The sequence below is a fragment of the Miscanthus floridulus genome, chromosome 3, assembly GCF_019320115.1.
Source record: "Miscanthus floridulus cultivar M001 chromosome 3, ASM1932011v1, whole genome shotgun sequence".
Taxonomy (NCBI): Eukaryota; Viridiplantae; Streptophyta; class Magnoliopsida; order Poales; family Poaceae; genus Miscanthus; species Miscanthus floridulus.
This window is the reverse complement of record NC_089582.1, coordinates 92,761,387-92,779,449: the sequence shown is the minus strand read 5'-3', so window position 1 is coordinate 92,779,449 and position 18,063 is coordinate 92,761,387. Positions and strand designations below refer to the sequence as shown.

The 18,063-nt window shown below is 41.2% G+C and overlaps 2 protein-coding genes across 3 annotated transcripts; one reads left to right on the top strand and one right to left on the bottom strand.

Moving 5' to 3' along the window:
* Positions 1-43: 43 nt before the first annotated feature.
* On the top strand, positions 44-13,002 carry LOC136541911 (CST complex subunit CTC1-like). Its single transcript, XM_066534085.1, is given in 16 exon segments — positions 44-1,161; positions 1,253-1,371; positions 3,270-3,344; positions 3,462-3,540; positions 3,665-3,724; positions 4,469-4,552; positions 4,634-4,825; positions 5,381-5,485; positions 8,896-9,156; positions 9,247-9,582; positions 9,696-10,298; positions 10,377-10,465; positions 10,975-11,174; positions 11,340-11,426; positions 11,580-11,908; positions 12,296-13,002. Coding segments are annotated over 16 exon segments (3,876 nt in total). The 5' UTR covers positions 44-66; the 3' UTR covers positions 12,458-13,002.
* Positions 13,003-13,864: 862 nt separating this feature from the next.
* On the bottom strand, positions 13,865-16,338 carry LOC136546134 (RING-H2 finger protein ATL48-like). Of its 2 annotated transcripts, none has more exons than XM_066538111.1 (2): positions 16,129-16,338; positions 13,865-14,371 (listed from the first exon to the last, which is right to left on the bottom strand). In XM_066538111.1, exons 1-2 carry the CDS (start codon positions 16,233-16,235, stop codon positions 14,143-14,145), a joined length of 336 nt encoding a protein of 111 aa, XP_066394208.1. In that variant the 5' UTR covers positions 16,236-16,338; the 3' UTR covers positions 13,865-14,142. The 2 variants fall into 2 exon arrangements, with proteins under 2 accessions (XP_066394208.1, XP_066394209.1); XM_066538112.1 differs by having other exon boundaries at positions 13,944-14,371; positions 16,133-16,305.
* Positions 16,339-18,063: the final 1,725 nt, after the last annotated feature.

Here is an 18,063-nt window from a genome sequence, read left to right as displayed (position 1 = left end):
CTTCTTCCCTCTCCCCCCCTCCCAAAATTCCCATACCCCAAACCCCGCAATCCCTAGGCCCTAGCCATGGAGGCCTCGGCGCCCGCCCCGCCGCGTTTCACCGTCGCCGACCTCCTCCAGCTCCGCCGCCCCACCGCCGGCGCCTCCTCCCTCCTTTGCCCCTCCGTCCCCACCTCCAGCTCCACCTCCCGGCCCCGTAAAAAGCACAAGCTCTCCGCCCCAGCCCCAACCTGGAGCACCGGCACGGTCCCGTTCGCACCGATGTCCCACCCTGTGCTCCTCTCCGGCACGCTCTCCCTCCCCTCCGCGTCCTCCCCGGCCTCCTGCCGCAGCAACTGCTTCTCCTTCTCCGACCCATCCCCCACCGCTGCCTCCACCCCGGCCACCGCGGCCGCCTCCGTCTGCTGCTGCATCCTCGACTTCGATCCCGCTGCGCTGGGAAGCGAGATCCTCGTCCTCGCGTGGAACTACCTACCCTCAGTGCGCCTCCACGCCGCCCCGGGCGTGCTCGAAGTGGTCCGCTGGCGCCTCGCGGAGGAGGAGGAGTCCGCTCCTCCCGCGAAACGTGGCTTCCTGGCGACGGTCCCGTTCCATTTCCCCGATCAAGAGCCCGACTTGGCCACCCGCGGCTGCGCATTTGGTCTGGTCAGGTCCGTCAGCGTGGTGTTCAGTATGCCTCTCGCCAAGACTGATGCAGGAGCAGGAAGCAGAAATCCAGTCGGGTTTCTGGCGGAGTTTTTGTGTTGCGGGTGTCGCCGCTGCTGCAGGGCGACACCGCCGGAAGATGCCCCGAGTCACAAGTTTGAGACGATGAAATTTGTCTACTTTGTGGATGCGTCGAGCATGTGGCGGCCGGTTCTAGTGTGGCTTGTGGGGAGGCTGGTGTACATTTCCGGGTTAAAGAAAAAAATTGTTTCTGTTGGGGACAAAGCCTCACACACAATGTTGGTGTCATCTGCAAAGACAGCCATAGCATGGTGCCCATCCTATAGGGGCAGTCTGCCATTGGATAGCTTCCCTGAGAAGTGCGGTGGGGAGTATGCTGGGGTTATCACTGGAATTTATTCGCAGGGTCTGGTGGTCGAGCTGGATAACACTGCATGGCTGCTGATTGATGATCAGCAGCTTCCACCACCACATTCCCTTCGAGTTGGTGCCATTGTATGTTGCAAATTGTCACCTTCACTTTCAAATTTTCAGTCTTACATTTTTCCATCTTAAGGTGCCACTTACCTATTCTACTTCTTTGTAGGTCTCTGTAAAGAACTTTCGAGCAACGTGTCTGAATTTTGCTTGGACACGGATTGTTCTGCTTGCAACATGCTGTAAAACCTGCATTACTGTAAATTATTTCTCCTCGGTGGACTCCAAGTAAGACAGGAACTATATTTCCATGTCACTACACACTACTCCCTCTGTCCATCAATGTAGGATATATTTTGATGAAGTCTTCAAAAGGAGGTTACCACCTTTAACTTTTTTCAATAGATTATCAGTTGCTACAAAATAAACATAATAATAAAAAGCATTTTGAAATACAAATATATTGATACAACTTTTATAGACGAAACATGCATATACAACAACAACAACAACAAAGCCTTTAAGTCCCAAACAAGTTGGGGTAGGCTAGAGTTGAAACCCAACAGAAGCAATCAAGGTTCAGGCACATAAATAGCTGTCTTCCAAGCACTCCTATCTAAGGCTAAGTCTTTGGATATATTCCATCCTTTCAAGTCTCCTTTTATTGCCTCTACCCAAGTCAACTTCGGTCTTCCTCTGCCTCTCTTCACGTTACTATCCTGACTTAGGATTCCACTACGCACCGGTGCATCTGGAGGTCTCCGTTGCACATGTCCAAACCATCTCAACCGGTGTTGGACAAGCTTTTCTTCAATTGGCGCTACCCCTAATCTCTCACGTATATCATCGTTCCGAACTCGATCCCTTCTTGTATGACCGCAAATCCAACGCAACATACGCATTTCCGCGACACTTAGCTGTTGAATATGTCGTCTTTTCGTAGGCCAACATTCTGCACCATACAACATAGCAGGTCTAATCGCCGTCCTATAAAACTTGCCTTTTAGCTTCTGTGGTACCCTTTTGTCACATAGGACCCCAGACGCTTGCCGCCACTTCATCCACCTTGCTTTGATTCTATGGCTAACATCTTCATCAATATCCCCGTCCCTCTGTAGCATTGATCCTAAATATCGAAAGGTATCCTTCCTAGGCACTACTTGACCTTCCAAACTAACATCTTCCTCCTCCCGAGTAGTAGTGCCGAAGTCACATCTCATATACTCAGTTTTAGTTCTACTAAGTCTAAAACCTTTGGACTCCAAAGTCTCCCGCCATAACTCCAGTTTCTGATTCACTCCTGTCCGGCTTTCATCAACTAGCACTACATCGTCCGCGAAAAGCATACACCAAGGGATGTCCCCTTGTATGTCCCTTGTGACCTCATCCATCACTAAAGCAAACAAATAAGGGCTCAAAGCTGACCCTTGATGTAGTCCTATCCTAATCGGGAAGTCATCCGTGTCTCCATCACTTGTTCGAACTCTAGTCACAACATTGCTGTACATGTCCTTAATGAGCCCGACGTACTTCGTTGGGACTTTATGTTTGTCCAACGCCCACCACATAACATTCCTTGGTATTTTATCATAAGCCTTCTCCAAGTCAATAAAAACCATGTGTAGGTCCTTCTTCTTCTCCCTATACCGCTCCATAACTTGTCTTATTAAGAAAATGGCTTCCATGGTTGACCTTCCGGGCATGAAACCAAATTGGTTCATAGAGACCCGCGTTATTGCTCTCAAGCGATGCTCGATAACTCTCTCCCATAGCTTCAGACGAAACATGCATATAATTTAACTAATTGTTTTGTAAGTTGGGGACACTATAGATTGATTATTGAAGGACAAGAACATGTACATATATAGGTAAGGATAGGGGCGGCTTATGGAAACACAACCGACCTCCAGTATCCTTGCCTAATACAACCCAATCTACTAGAGACCCAGACTTGGAGTCCAAATACAACTCCACAGCCCTGGCCAACCTCTATACAGAGATCAGGCTGGCTGTACATGAGCGCATATGGCCGAAGCTAATAAGGCCTAAGGCCCATAACATAGCCCTGTCTAACATGTTTGTCAAACCTTACAAAGTTTGATTTATCTGATTCAAAACACACCTTTTACAAACTGGACAGAGGGAGTATTACAGATATCATCCAACAGCTTCTACTCTTGGTGCAGAATTCATTTGAAGACAGAGAACAAGGGCCTCTTGGGAACATTTGTTGACTCATTGGAGATGCCTGCTCGATTTTGGTTTGAACTTTTTATGGTTTAGCTTCTATGAAATATACTTACCATGATAAATGATTGACAAAATAAACAATTTTCTGTCACAAGGTATGCTCATTGTTTTCTCCATTTCTATTTCAGGATGTTACTCCTGATATCATGCTTTAAACAGAAGTTCACTAAATCATTTTCTGATAAAGAAATTTTGGGCTCACAAAATGTATGTTTTTAGTTTATATTTCATCATTGGAACAGTTATAGACTGTTTAATTATTTACTGTCACTCCACTGTAACTGCAGCTAATTTACTGAATTAAAACTCTTGTATTGTAAGGTACCAACAGAAGCAAGGAGTGGTTCATGCCTATGCTACTAAAATTCTCCCGTCAAAGTGCCAACCCAAGGCAAGTTTATTAGTAGTATATCTACTCCCTCCATATTCTTTTATAAGGTGCACGCACATATCAAGATTCAAACTTTAAATCTTTGACCAATAATTTGGCCAACAATTTTTAACTATTATAATACAATATAATATAAAATAAATAAATGGTTAAAGTGTAATTTAGGAGAACGTGTCATACCAAGTTGTGCCTTATAAAAGAAAATGGAGGTAGTGACGTAGTGTATCATCGAATGTATGCAATGCATATGATTTCTGCTAAAAATATTGGACGTGATTAACAATGGGTTTTGTTCACTGCCAAAAGGAAATTATCCTTGCTTTTGGATTGCCCTTAATTGCCAATATATGCTTGTTTACTTGTTACTTTTGATATTTTTACTCCCCCCACAAAAGACTGATATGAGGCACTAGAATTCTGAATATCTTGTGGCACACCTCAGGGACAGGGTTCTTTATGAAAGTTACTTATATCAAAAAAAAAATCTTTAGTTGGTATAATTTTTTTTTTACTTGAACTGGCAGGGGAGCAAGGTATGTTTTTGAGCGAGGCATGTCCATGGACAAAATTTTTTTTGCTGGAAGTTAAAGTACTGCATGTAGACACTTACAATTTCTGTTTATAGTTTTCCCAACTTTACCAACAGTGTTTAATGTTAGTTGTGCTTGTTGTATTAGCCCTTTCTAATGTTCTTGTCCCACCTCTTTTGCTTGTGAATTAATTAGCTTGAACTTGGTTGTTCAGGAAAGTTTAATAATGAAATTCTGTAGACATAATTGTGGTAGCTTACGCCTTGGATCTAAATTGGAGGGTTGCAAATTGGTACTGGTATCTTACTATCTTCTTTAATTGTTTACTTGAAACTAGTTTGGTTTATCCTCATTACTAATTAAGTATTGACTTCCCTAGGCCATACCATTCTCTAATCTAGTCTTCAAGGGTGAATCATTGTGGATATCATCGATGCTTAAATTATGGAATGGTTCTGAAGAAGTGGGCAAGAGCCAGGGTTTCTTATGCGATGGTTTTTCCTATACCAGCAGTACCAAAAGATTAATTTCGAGTGAAGATCTGGATTTTGTTTTAGTGGGAAGCATCAAGGTTATTTGTAATTCTTGCGTTATCTACCTCAAAGTAATGATATTTATTTTAATTTTTTTTTATCAAGTCATAAGATACTAGAATTGTGCTACCTCGAATATTTTGTAAGATTTTTGAACCGAGTTTTCCTTTCACTAATTTTTTAATAGCTGGAATATTGATCTTTGGTACTAAAATTTGTTTTTGTTGTTTATTTCTGAATTCTCTGATGGGACATTTACCTGGGAACTCAACATGTATAGCCCTAGTTCATCTATTATTGTATCCAGAGCTGTATTTTTGCAGGTTTAGTATTGAATATAGTTTGCATGTAGACAGTTCAAGTAAATAGATTAGGCCAATTAATGTGACAATTTTGAAGGCATAGAGTTTGGCAACTGTTAAACATTTTAGTAGTATATGGAGGTTTTTGGAAATAGTTCATTTGCATGTGATTGTGCAGACTAGTGAATGAATTTGCTGCGTAGCCACATAGGTGATTTTACTTCATGACCTAATTCTTAAGACTCAGTATTAGGATACATTTTGAAATGACTGTGTCCTTTCTGCATACAGACTTCTCCACTGTCAGGGAGACTGCAGTTGGTTGATTCCACTGGATGTATAGATATTTTTATACCTGATCTTCCACCGAATGAGAGCTTGTATGGCATCTATGAGGTAATAACCATAGTTTACTATGAAATATTTCTACTTGAATACGTATGCAATAGCCTACCCCAATTTGCTTGGGACTTGAAGGCTATGTTGTGAATATGTAATGCATCTTATTATTCTAATTTTGTTACTCGATTGCGTGGCCTGCCTTGTTGTAAAGTTTATGATTTTCACTTAATCACTTTGACATCAGAATAAAGACCTTTGAATGGTTGTTTAAGAAATCCGGCAGAGGTGGATGTTGTATCACCCTAAATCTATGATCAACTAGCACTATGAGGTTGGGTATAATCCAGCTGGTGCCATAGTGGTGGCAGTGCAAACAGATAATCCAGTAGCAGCTGTTTTGTCTCCTCGGCAGACACAGAAGAGGTAGCTCCTCCAGGGTTTACTCCCTTGCTGCACAATCTTGTGCGGAGTGCGGACAGAATTCTGTTCTGTAGAAATGCGTTGAGATATATAATGGTTCTACGGGCATTACCAGCTACTAACTACATATGTTGGATTGCAACATACTTATCCTAATACAAGGGTTTTTAAAGCAACGTAATGACGCAATGTACAGAACAATGGTGCGTCACTGTTACAGTTCTGACAGTGCCTGACTTGTATGCTTTTGTTAGCTTCATGTAGTACTAGTAGAGATTGCCAGCTCTCAATTTACTAGGGAAGTTTCAAGTTCCCAATAAGGATGGTCCATCAAGAGTAGATGATCTCAGGCCCATCTCCCCTCTCAGTTGTTCAATTATTCTCATCAAAATTTTTTTGGCAAACAGATTGCAGAAGCTGACCATGATCCTTATACATAAAAACCAATATGGGTTCACTACAAGGACAATTCAAGATCGCCTCAATTGGTCCTTCGAGTATTTACACTTATGCCACCAATCTGAAAAACCTGACCTGCTGGGGGAAGACCACCCCCGCAGCATTGCATTAAGAAGCAGCTTCTTGCATGCAGGCTGATCAACACCCCTACGGCCGGCTGCCCTGAATGTGCCACAAAACGCCCAGGACACATGGCCGGGGCACAACTGAAGAAGGGTGTTTTTTTTTAACCCGGTCCTATTTAAATTCTCTCCCACAGGCGAGGTGTTACTAAGGCTCCTGTGACCACTAGGCTACAGACCTGTTCGCCACCAATCCGAAAAAGAATTGGTTATCCTGAAGGTAGACTTTGAAAAAGCTTTTGACAATATTGAACATGAAGCTATGATGGGAATAATGAGGTATCAGGGATTAGGGGATTTTTGCCGCTCCTGGATGTCAGCAATTTTCAACTCAGGAACTTCTACAATGCTATCAAATAGTGTAGCCGGAAAAACTTTCCATTGCTAGGTGTGAGGCAAGGATACCCACTCTCTCCCCTCTTATTTGTGTAAGCTACTGACTTGCTCCAAACCATCCTGAATAAAGCAAAGAATCAAGGGTTCTTAAATCTCTCAATTCCAGTCTACTCAAATGCAGATTTTCCCATGATTCGGTATGCTGATGATACACTTATAATCCTTGAAGGGTGTAGTATAGTTGACACCTTTTTATCTTGGAAGCCTTGCTCAACACCTTTTGCTGATTCTTCAGGATCCAAAGTAAATTACTCAAAGTCAGTAATGCTTCCAATAAATGTGGAGGCTGCCAAAATTGATATCCTTGCAAAAAACTTCTGCTTGCTCCAAAGGCACTATACCTTTCACATATTTGGGGCTTCCTTTGGGAATTACAAAGCCAAAAATTGAAGATTTCTTGCAATTGGTCACCAGATGTGAGAGAAGACTTACAATTCATCCATCTATCTTTAACAGGCAGGTTGGCTGCAGTTAACTAACTCAAGTCTTTGCCTCATTCCCAACCTTCTTCGTGTGCACATTCAGAACGTACTCTACAGCGATGGAACATGCGGATAAGTTTAGGAAGCATTACTTATGGAGGGGCGGCCGGGTGGGAGTGGGGTGGGGGGGGGGGGGGGGAATGTAAATGCTAAAAATCCACCAAAAGCTACTTGATTCATGGTTTGCAAGCCCAGGGGTGAAGGTGATTAAGTGGTTATAAACTTGAGGACACAAAATGATGCTTTGTTGATGAAAAAGTTTGCACAAATTCTTCAATAAGATATCCCATGGTTTGAATGAGTTTGGGGGAAAATTACCAAACGGTAAGTTGCTGAGTCATAAATAAGGGTTCATTTTGGCAATTTGGTGTAGGGACATTTTGAAGCTTCTGGACATTGCAACAGTAATCATTGAAGATGGTAAAATCTGTTTACTTTGAGATCTATGGAAGGAAGACTTACCTGTCAGACTTATCTGAAACTTCACTCTTTTGCTAAAGATAAACGTATGCCCAGCTACAAGCTTTGAAACTAGAGTTAGAGGGGATAAGGTGGGCATACGAAACTGGTTGGTGGACACACACTTGTGGTTCTTATCTTTACATCAGCCCGGGCATAGAAGTCTTTAATTGGACATTCTGAGATGCATCCAGTTTTAAGTGGCTTTGGAGTTTGGAAGTCCTATCAACACAAATACAAAGTCTTCTTTTGGCTGCTCCTACTCCTAAACGACAGGCTCAGTATTAGAATATTCTCAGAAGAAAAAAATATGGACCTCCCCTCCTATGAATCAGAGAGTTTCAAAAGTCATTGGGAGTTCCATTCTACATGGAAATCATCATTCTCATGTGATGGGGTATTTCGGGCTTCAAGAAATGATTTCTTCAGGGGAGTTAATCCGAGAACCCAGCAGTGCAAATCTATTTTTAAGGAATTTGCTCTGGTGAACCATCGAGCCAAGAAATAAGCATTTCCCAGTTATTAAAGCAATGGCTAGAAGCTTTTGTGTAGTTGTTTTGATCTTTTTCATTTCCTTGTTTGTTTCTTGTTTGATCTTCTATTTGTTTGCATCTTTAACTCTTTTAGTAGTATTTATAATACGTAGTGGTTTTTTTACCCCTACTGTTTTCTCAAAAAACAAAGATGGTCTAATTAGAGCTGCCGGAAGTTTTTTGCTGGGAGGCAAAATTGTCTGTATAATGTAGAACCTTCATGATTCTGTTTGCCGTAATGACCTTCTCACCTACAAGTGGCATCCATTCTTAGTTGCCTTGCCCTTTTTAAAGTTCATGCTGCTATGTTAGGGTGCTATTTATTATTTCATATTTCTTTGCACTCAAAAAGAAAATATGTAGAGGAAATGTTCGTATGCGTCTGATTTCACAAGAAGATATTGAGTTGTTTTTCTGATTTTCACATCTAATACAATGTCACTTTCCGTTTTCTTTCACAATAAGTCGTGATTTTGGTATACTATTATCTCCTGCTGTATGCTGCACAAAATTCACAGAACAGTAAAGTTGCCATTTTATCTTTTGGCTGTATATATTAAACATTGTTTTCTTGTTTTCATTTTGCCATTCAGATCGTCGATTACAAACTAGCCCTTGAAGGCCCAGTGGCTTACGTAGACCATTATGATGTTGCTGATCCCCTGTCCTGCAAAGCTGTGTTTCAGAAGCTTCCTTACAAAAAAAGATTGCAGCACCTCAATATTTATGTTATAGTTCAATGGAGGGAATTAATTCATATTGGCCCTTCCTTGAGTATTGTTTCTTATATTAATTATAGGGCCAGGTTGTTTCACCTGCTGAAGTTGTCCCACATATTTCCTGTGAACAGCAACGTGAGTCATTTTTCATATGTCAATAATCTTGAGATTTTTAGCATAATCATGCCCCTAAATAGTGTCTGTGTTTTCGATTTGCCATTTCAGATTCAATGTCAAAACATGTCAGGGTCCCTGTATGCTGAAGCTGTAATACTTCCATACGTTTTGAAGTTTATTGGGCAAGGTGAATTTCTTGAGGATGCTGAGGGCTTTATAATGTCACACTCTACTTTACTAGGTAATTCTGGAGCCTCTGTGGCAAAATCATGTAGTATTCCATGTTCGCTAAGCTTTGGCAGCACCGATCTTTGTGGTACTCTGGTGTCTACCTATTCCTCTGGATCAGAAGGTACTGTTCTAAATGAACCTATTGTACAAAGAAGAGAATACTCATCAAGGATTTTGTTGGAGTTCAAGGCGGGAAGTTTTATGAAATATCAGGTATAGTTTTGATGAAGAAGCCTATTTTCTCATTATTTCATTGCCACCTCCACATTAAGCTGTGTTTCTATAGCTAGTATCTCTAAATTCTACATAACCACATCAATATGCAGTTACCGCGAATAAATGGTTCCTATATTCTCCAATGTCCCAGTGGAAGTTTTACTTGCACCATGGGAAGTTGTGGATGTGTGCGAGGTGGTAAAGTCTCGATAGATTCTCAAGATAGTCTTTGGAGCTTTGCCGTTACCATTGATGGTAATATAAACATCAAGGGGCCAATTGGGGATCAATCTATTGGAGGTACTTCAGTGAAGATGGATGAGCTATTTTCCAGAAATATCATCCATGATGAGCTAAGATTAATTCAGCCTTGGAATGACTTTTACCATAATTCTTATTTCCATTTGGATTTTTCTTGTGAGGCAATAAGCAAAAAGATGGAAGAATATAACATCGTATGTCATGTATTAAATGGGCTGTGTGCTTCCTCCAGTGAAGTTTTAAGTGTGTCATCATGTGTTGATATTATGATGCCTAAAGATGCTTCTGTGTCTGCTAACTTCAAAACTAAAGAAGAGGCTCATGGAGATTTATTAATATCGGTACAGGGAAAAGTAGAAAATATACATTCACTTGTCTGTAAGTGGGAAAGATGCGTTCCTGGTAATGAGAAGTACAGTCTATGTATCCATATTGCTGATAATAATCATGCGGTAAATAACCAGGTTACATTTTTTTATTAAGTGCGTAGTTGTTAGTTTGATATTCCATTTCATGGCAATCCTTTGCAGGTATATATCCGTGGATACTCAAACAAACATTCTACTGTTGGCATAGGACCAGGGGCAACAGTGACATTCCATCGCGTCCGTTTGAAACAGTTTGCTCCTTCCCTTTCTTCTGATTTTCTTTAATTGTTTCTTCCATTGTTTTGTTAGGATCCTTGCAGCAAAAGACCCCTATTTACCCATATGCAGCATTGTAGCTTTTACCTGATCTGACTAGGAACCTGATGTCGACCCTTGCTTTGTAAAAAATGGTAGTTTGGTGGTACACGGAATAGAACGAGTTGAGCGTAGTTATATCTTTATTTGTAGAAGTAAATTATGCAGCTTGAGTGAGTGTGAGTACTAGTGAGCCCCGCTTACATGTTATACTCCACATGGATAAACATGTCAATCAACTTAGTTGCATCCTAATTTTTATGAGTCTACTTTTGTCAATCCTTACACAGTAACTCACCGTACTAATTGCTTGGGATCACACATTCTTTTTACATAATATCAGGTTTAATGTTTAAAGCTGAACTTCAGGGTACATTTTACTTCTAAATAGGCAATTGCATTCTCTATTTGCTTGTTTCTTATATTCTCTGTTTTCTGGCTCCAGGCATAGATTATTGTTAACCTCCGAGACATATATTGAGGTTAGCTCCATCAGCCATGCTAACTTTACTGAACAAAGTGTTATTTCGTCACCAAAGTCTAATTGGTTAAAAGATGGTTCACTTAGCACAGCTTCACCGTGCTTGTTCTTTCATCAGAAGTATTTTACAGACAGTAGACCCATGCAATTTCACTGCAGGGTAGGTTGCTTTCTGCTCAAAGTTCACTCTACATGTTACAGATGTACTACATTTGAATCTTTCAGGGTTGTGTTGGTCAGATGTATTCTTTGGTTGCTAGCTCAATTTTATCTTTTGCTTTACTCATTTTGAAGTTATCATCTGATGTCATCATCTTTCTTCCAGGTAGCAACTGTCCTTGTGCTGGTGTTGAACAAATCGACTAATCATGGTGAAACTCCAAATGTAAAAGTTCGGCTAGCTGGTTTTATTCTTGGTAAGATATGCAGTATTTTTTCTGTTTAAGCTACAGAATAGTATACATCATACCCAAATTCGAAATAGCTCCAATGATTCACAGGGATGTTTTACAGTTTGCATAGTGCACATGTTTTTATTAATCATGTTATATTACCTATGCTTTTTGCAGATGATGGATCATCCCTGTGCTGTGGCTGGGCTGATGATGCTAGGGCAGAATTATTGCTTAGACTGCAGGAAATTTCACATCTGGATGCTTCTGTTAATTTAAAGCTTTCATAAGGAGGAAATAGCACAAACTTACAATATACTATTGGATGCTGCCTTGAAAAAATGTTGAAGAAGCACACAAGCGTTACCATAAAGAACTGTGGAATTCCTCCTGATTTCTCTTGCCGAGATTTGGATGCATCTTCTGTTTCAGACAAAGTCTTAAGTCGCATGGAAGACAAACTTCTGAAATTTATTGTCCTTAATGCTTGTTGGAAGGGATCTCTGGTGAGTTCATCTATACATTGGTTGTCAAAGCATGTTTGAGTTTGGATCAATTATCTAGCACATATATCATTGGAGCTAATAAAATATTTTTATATTAATACCGTACGGTTATATTAGATAGAAAACTATACATTATTCTACCAGCCTTTGAATTGTTCTGTAACAAAATATTTGCTATTTGTGTCATTAGTCAGGTGATTTGTAGTTCATTTCTATGATTTGATTTGTCTCATGAGATATACACCTAATTTTCTTTTTCTTTATGTGCTTTCTAGTTTCATAATGACTAGAAAATTGCTGCATTGGTTGGTCAGGCCTTATGCTTATCAGTAATATACTTGAATTTTCTTAAATGTATGCTATTTGATGAACTCCATATTTTTGCAGAATGTTATCACATCAGCTCTAAACCCAGATGATATAAATGGGTTCAATGTGGAGCTCCCTGTTCCAGTACAGAACATGCGGATACTTTGGATAGAAGAAGTTTTCCCAGTAGATCCTTTGGAAGAAGCTCGCAGACTTTGTGATATTTTGGAACACAGCTAGTGTTGTTCAGCAAGCACTGCACATTCTGGATGATTTAGTATGCAGTATCCAAAAAAGGATGGATTGTCCAGATCGTACGGCCACTTTTCTGAGAATTTTGCAGACAGAAAACGTGTTTCACACTTTCACCATGATACTGTCGTGCTTACAAGGGGACAAACGGAGTTTCTAATTGGAGGGTGCTGCATCATCATTTTAAGCACTTCAGCATTAAGTGCTCTTGGAACGGGCAATTCTTTTCTTCTAGTCTGCGGGCAATAATTCAAATGTGAATATGCTTTCAGGGTTATATTGGAGTCATGTCAAAAATTCACGATGAGCCTTCACTGAGATTGTTTTTAGTTGTTAATGGTGGCCAATGTGAAGTCAATATAGAAATTTCTAAAGTGTAGGGGCATAATTTTTTGTTGTATTTATGTACTTATGCCCTTTGAGGCTGTGATTTGTAATGGCAGCTTCAGCACCTTACAATTTACAATCTGAGATTCATGTGTGCACTTTGCTCTCAAGTCTCAATGAGATAAAAAATAGCAAGTTCCTGCCTGATTTATACTTTGTACAAAGTTTAAGAATTTTGAAATGACAGCTTGTGTGGTAGACTACAAATTTATGATCTAACGATATTTATTATGCATTATAAATATAGTAAATTTTATGTATATTTGGTCAAATTTAGATGGATTGACTCATCGAAAAATGAGATTTATGTTCTTTCTGTGATGGAGGGAGTATCATACAAGCAAGCTATAACATGACGTCTAGAAACAGCAAAAAGCTTGAGAACTTGCCAAAAGTGGAGACTGATCTCTGGGTGCTCAATTGCTCATCTCTGTTGAAGTTGATCCCAGATTGTTCCTCCACATTTTGCAACGTGTAAGAAATATTGACGGTGAACGAGTTTGCAACGTGTAAGAAATATACTGACAGTGAACGAGCGAAATATACTGACCGGGAACGAGCGATATATCCTTTTGATGTTGATGCTTATTTGCAACGTGTATACAGACATAAATTTGGTTGTTCGGTCTCTCTGCTATCGATGTACCCTTTTGATGTTGATGCTGATTTGCTGAACGAGCGGGCCTTTCGCCCTTTTGTATCCAGCGTTCCAAGCTCCCAAAAGCAACACAATGTAAATATTCTTATGTCCCAACGTTAAATTTGGCTAATAGATCATGCTTCCTGTCTCCTACCCTACCACCATCTTCTGAGGGTGTCAAGGTCAGTTGTAGAGTTTGGACACACACCATAGTGACTGAACTATCACATATGACAATCTTAGAATTGCGAGGACCACAAAAGCACACAGCACACAGCACACTTTTGTATCTATGGTACAGTTAGTAGACTATCATGACCAATTTGCCTCAGCTATATATCATGTAATCGATATTATCACATTTCAGATTTAGGTCAGCAAGAATTGCAAGATGGTCACCTCAGCTGCTGGTTGCCAGACAACAGAATGCGCTTGTACAAACATGTAGCAATTGATGCATAACCTAATCAACAAACAAATTATTTATTTTCAAGCCTGCCGACCGGACCAACAGCGATTTCTTGTTAGCTATCACATGTCAGGCCAAAATGATGTCAAAAGGGGCGAACAGCAGGGTCCAGGGGAAATTTCAGCGTATACAAGACATTCCTCCATACACCAAAAAAACGGCAATATTCATGGAAGATCATGGGCTTGACCCTTTCTTGAACAGCTTGATTTCATCACCGTAGTAGTAAGCACTGCCAATCATCAGAGCAACTGTAGCGCCTTGAACAAATACATATGCCCTCATTAGTTTCTGACCCAGCTGAGAGTTCCCATATCGGAAACTGATAGTTTCTGACCCAGCTGAGAGTTCCCATATCGGAAACTGATCAGACCAGCAGTCAGAACTCCAGCAGTAACCAGTGCACCTGAAAAAGATGTGAAACATTATAAGAATTTAATGGTCAAGTGATTAAGCTTAAGGCATCCAATCCAAACATTACTAATAAATTAAAATTTTATCAGCAAGTGCCAAGTCAAGTTTCCATCTGCTTCATCACAGAATGACGAAAGTTTCATTGGTAACTATAAAGTAAAACTGTCACACACACGCACAAAAAAAAAGGTTGGCAGATCCTGTAAGGGCATCATCAAATCAACTCTTGAAGTGTTGCACATGGGGGTGCCACATGTCCTGACTCGAATATCCATTCTTTATGCTACAAACTCAGGCATCACCGCAGTATGTCCCCTAAACGGCTAAACCAGATGAAAGTTCCTCGTTCCCATCTCAGACGGCTACAGGTTACCCTGAGCTGACCCAGCTACCTCATTTTTGTTTCCATCAACAGTCTATTGGTCAAACAAAAGCTAGGATTCTCATACACCCAACCAATTCCACTAGCCACCAGAGCCGCACGTTCGCCTCTCTTGCTGTCATACCCCCCCCCCCCCCCCCCCCCCCCCCCCCCCACCCACCCACACCCACACACACACACACCCAAAGCACGCGCGCACGGTTCTCTCTTCTTTCCTCAAGCTACCTTTAGTTTCGACTGCTCTGGAAACTCATTGAGCAACCTCCAAAGTAGGCATTCATTATAAGATGAAGAAAATCTGGCTGGCAATAAATCTATACCTAATATTAAAAGGAGAAAAATTCTTCCTCCAAGGTCCATCACACTCTCTCCCAGTTTGTCTGTCCCTCCACTCCCCCGAGCATAAGAGTCCTGGCCGGTTTTACTAATAGTAGTAGAGTAGTACGTGATGAATTAGGGATAAGAGTCTAATTGGTCAAACTGTACGTTCCGTTGCTCGGACATGTTCGCTTGTTTTATATAAAAGAAGAAAGTTCAATTAACCAATACCAGCACCAGACATCTTCAAATTAGTCACTAATTTGGAACTAGTCAACTAACTTGATTCCACCAAAGCATATATTAGATAACCATAACGTGCATCAAGAGTAAGAAATATTGATTGTCCTAGCATGCACACATAAGCAACTCAGCTATTATCATTCATAGAGGAACATGAAAATGGATGTAAATGTGCTTACGAATAACCATCCATAGAAACCTAGGTCTATTCCACAGTTTGTCTACCCCTATCATCAACAAAGCAATCCTTTATGGCCATGTTTTACAAGGTCAATCCCTATGCACTATTTGATTATTGATAAGGCATACAAAACAGGGGCATAAAATTCATGCAAGGCAAATTGCTACATGGTACCACCTCAAATTTCGTTTTCTCCTGCTCAGCCCACATAGTGCAGTTACTGATCAATGCAAATAAGAATGCACGCTACGCAAAAGAAGTAAAACGAATAGACAAATTACAGCACAGCCTATATGGATTATGTATGTAGCAGTAGCAAATCAAACAACAAATATCCAATTTCATGCCAGTTGTCACAACTTAACCCCTTCAGTAGCGGCTCCATCAATCTAGTGCCGCCATAAACAATCAAAAACAGAAAAAACACGGTCCTCTTCATAGGAAACAACAGAGCCAGATCCCCCACCCCACCCCACCCTACCAATCCAAAACCTGAACCCCGCACGAATTACATCCCACGGCCCTGGATCCGGGGCAGGTACTCTCCCCGTCCTCAGTGCGAAAAGGGACTAGCTAGGGCCGCTGGCTTCAACGAAAGAGAGAGAGGCCGGAGGCGCGTACGTACATACCGATGGGCACAAAGGGGTTCTTGACGGGCTTCTTCCCCTCCAGCTGGAAGTCCTCCATGTGGAGCGGCGGCGGCGGAGCGCTGCCTCCACTGCCCTTCTCCATTCGCGTCGCCGGGGTGGAGGAGAAACAAGAAAAAAAAGAGGCGCCTTTTGCAACAGGAGCCTTGCTGCCGCCGCTCTTCAGCTAGTGAGGAGAGGGCGTGCACTCCGTTGGATTGAGATCGGAGGGCGGAGGGATGTTGGGGTTAGTGGGGCAAGCCAATGGTCTGCTTGTGGTGTCGAACTTGCCAACCGGGCCTCAGCGATCTTCTCCATCGTCGATCGTCACTCTAGTCTAGCACCTTCTGGAATGCGTATTATTGGTGGTCAGTGTTTAAATTCTTTTTAATTTGTACCCAAATTAACCAAATTGACACTCTTAGGCCATTGGAAAATTTAATGACGATGTTTCCCGGACAATGAAACTCAGATGAAACACACTCTCTCATAAAGGCCCCATTCGGTTTACTCCATATTCGGTTTTTTCGACTTCTTTTTTCAGTCGGAACAGCGTTTTTCTCTCACAACAATTCAACCAGAACCGTGTTTTTCAGCCAGTTTCAGCCAAAATTCTACCAGCCGAACAGGGCCTGCATTTAATTCCATGACTTATAGTTGGTAGTCGTGCCAATAGAGTTTCATCTATATGGAACTCATTTCTTCTCTCTCTTCTTAAATACGATGTCATGTTATTAAAAATATCTATGTAGCAACATATTTAATGCAAATAAAACTTACATAAAACTTCTATTGAGACTAGCCTTAGGGCATGTCTCTAGATACACATGTAGTACTAGTTGGAGCTAAAAATTAATTACAATTAGCTAGCTAAAATTAGCTCTACTGCATTCAAACATAGGGCTAATATGTGAGCTAAATTTTTAGCTAGGTCTTCAACTAGTTGTTAGTCAACTAGCCAATCAACCTTAGCTAATTTTTAGCCTAACTAGTAACTAGCTCTAGCACATCCAAACAGGTCCTTAGAGCATCTCCAAGAGTTCCAAAACACTCTCCTAATACATTACTCTTAGCAAAATTAAAAAAAATAGCTCTCCAACGGTTCCTAAACCCACCTCCTGATCTTTTAGCACTTCCAAAACCGAACCCTCCAACGCACAAAGTTACGCACGATTGCGCGTCCGCGTATCCTCCCTCACGCGACTGCACCCGTCGCACAGGGCTCATCCGATCAGAGGTGCTCCTCATCTGCTCCGTCGTATCCGTTCGCTCCATTGGAGACGCCCCTCGAGGGAGGCATGAGGCGTGGGAGCTCTCCTGTCCGCTCCCCGCCCTGGCTCGATCGGAGGACGGATGTGCGCACGAGGTCATGGGAGATCGAACGGAGGCGTGCGAGCCTGAGAAGAAGAAGGGGTGGAAAAGGAAAAGAAGGAAAGGTAGGGTTCCAGGTGAGAAAAGCGCAAGAGAGAAAGATCAGGTTCTGATGCAAAACTTTTGAGATAAAAATATTAGAAATTATTGGAGATGACCTTCTTTATTCCTCATAATACTTTTTTTTAGGAGTTGTAAAATTTTATGTTTTTAGGATAAAAATATTGGGTACTCTTAGAGATGCTCTTAGTTGTGGTCTAGTTCAAGAGTTAGCTAAAAAATCAGTCACATTAGATGTGCTCTAGCTAATGTGGTTGATTCTTAGCTAGCTAGCGATTAGCCCGGTATCAAACAAGCCTTTATACTATGTCTGTTTGTTGGATATATCAATAGATGGTGTTTAATCTGATTAATTATTCATTTTTTTCTGGAGAACGGCTAATATTAAAGCATAACTTTGTAGAGGGGACAACTGCACGCGAATTCAGATGTCATGGTACAACATTACAACTGACGTTGTATATTTTCCGAGTCAAAGGTTCATAACAGTGCAGAAAAGTTGC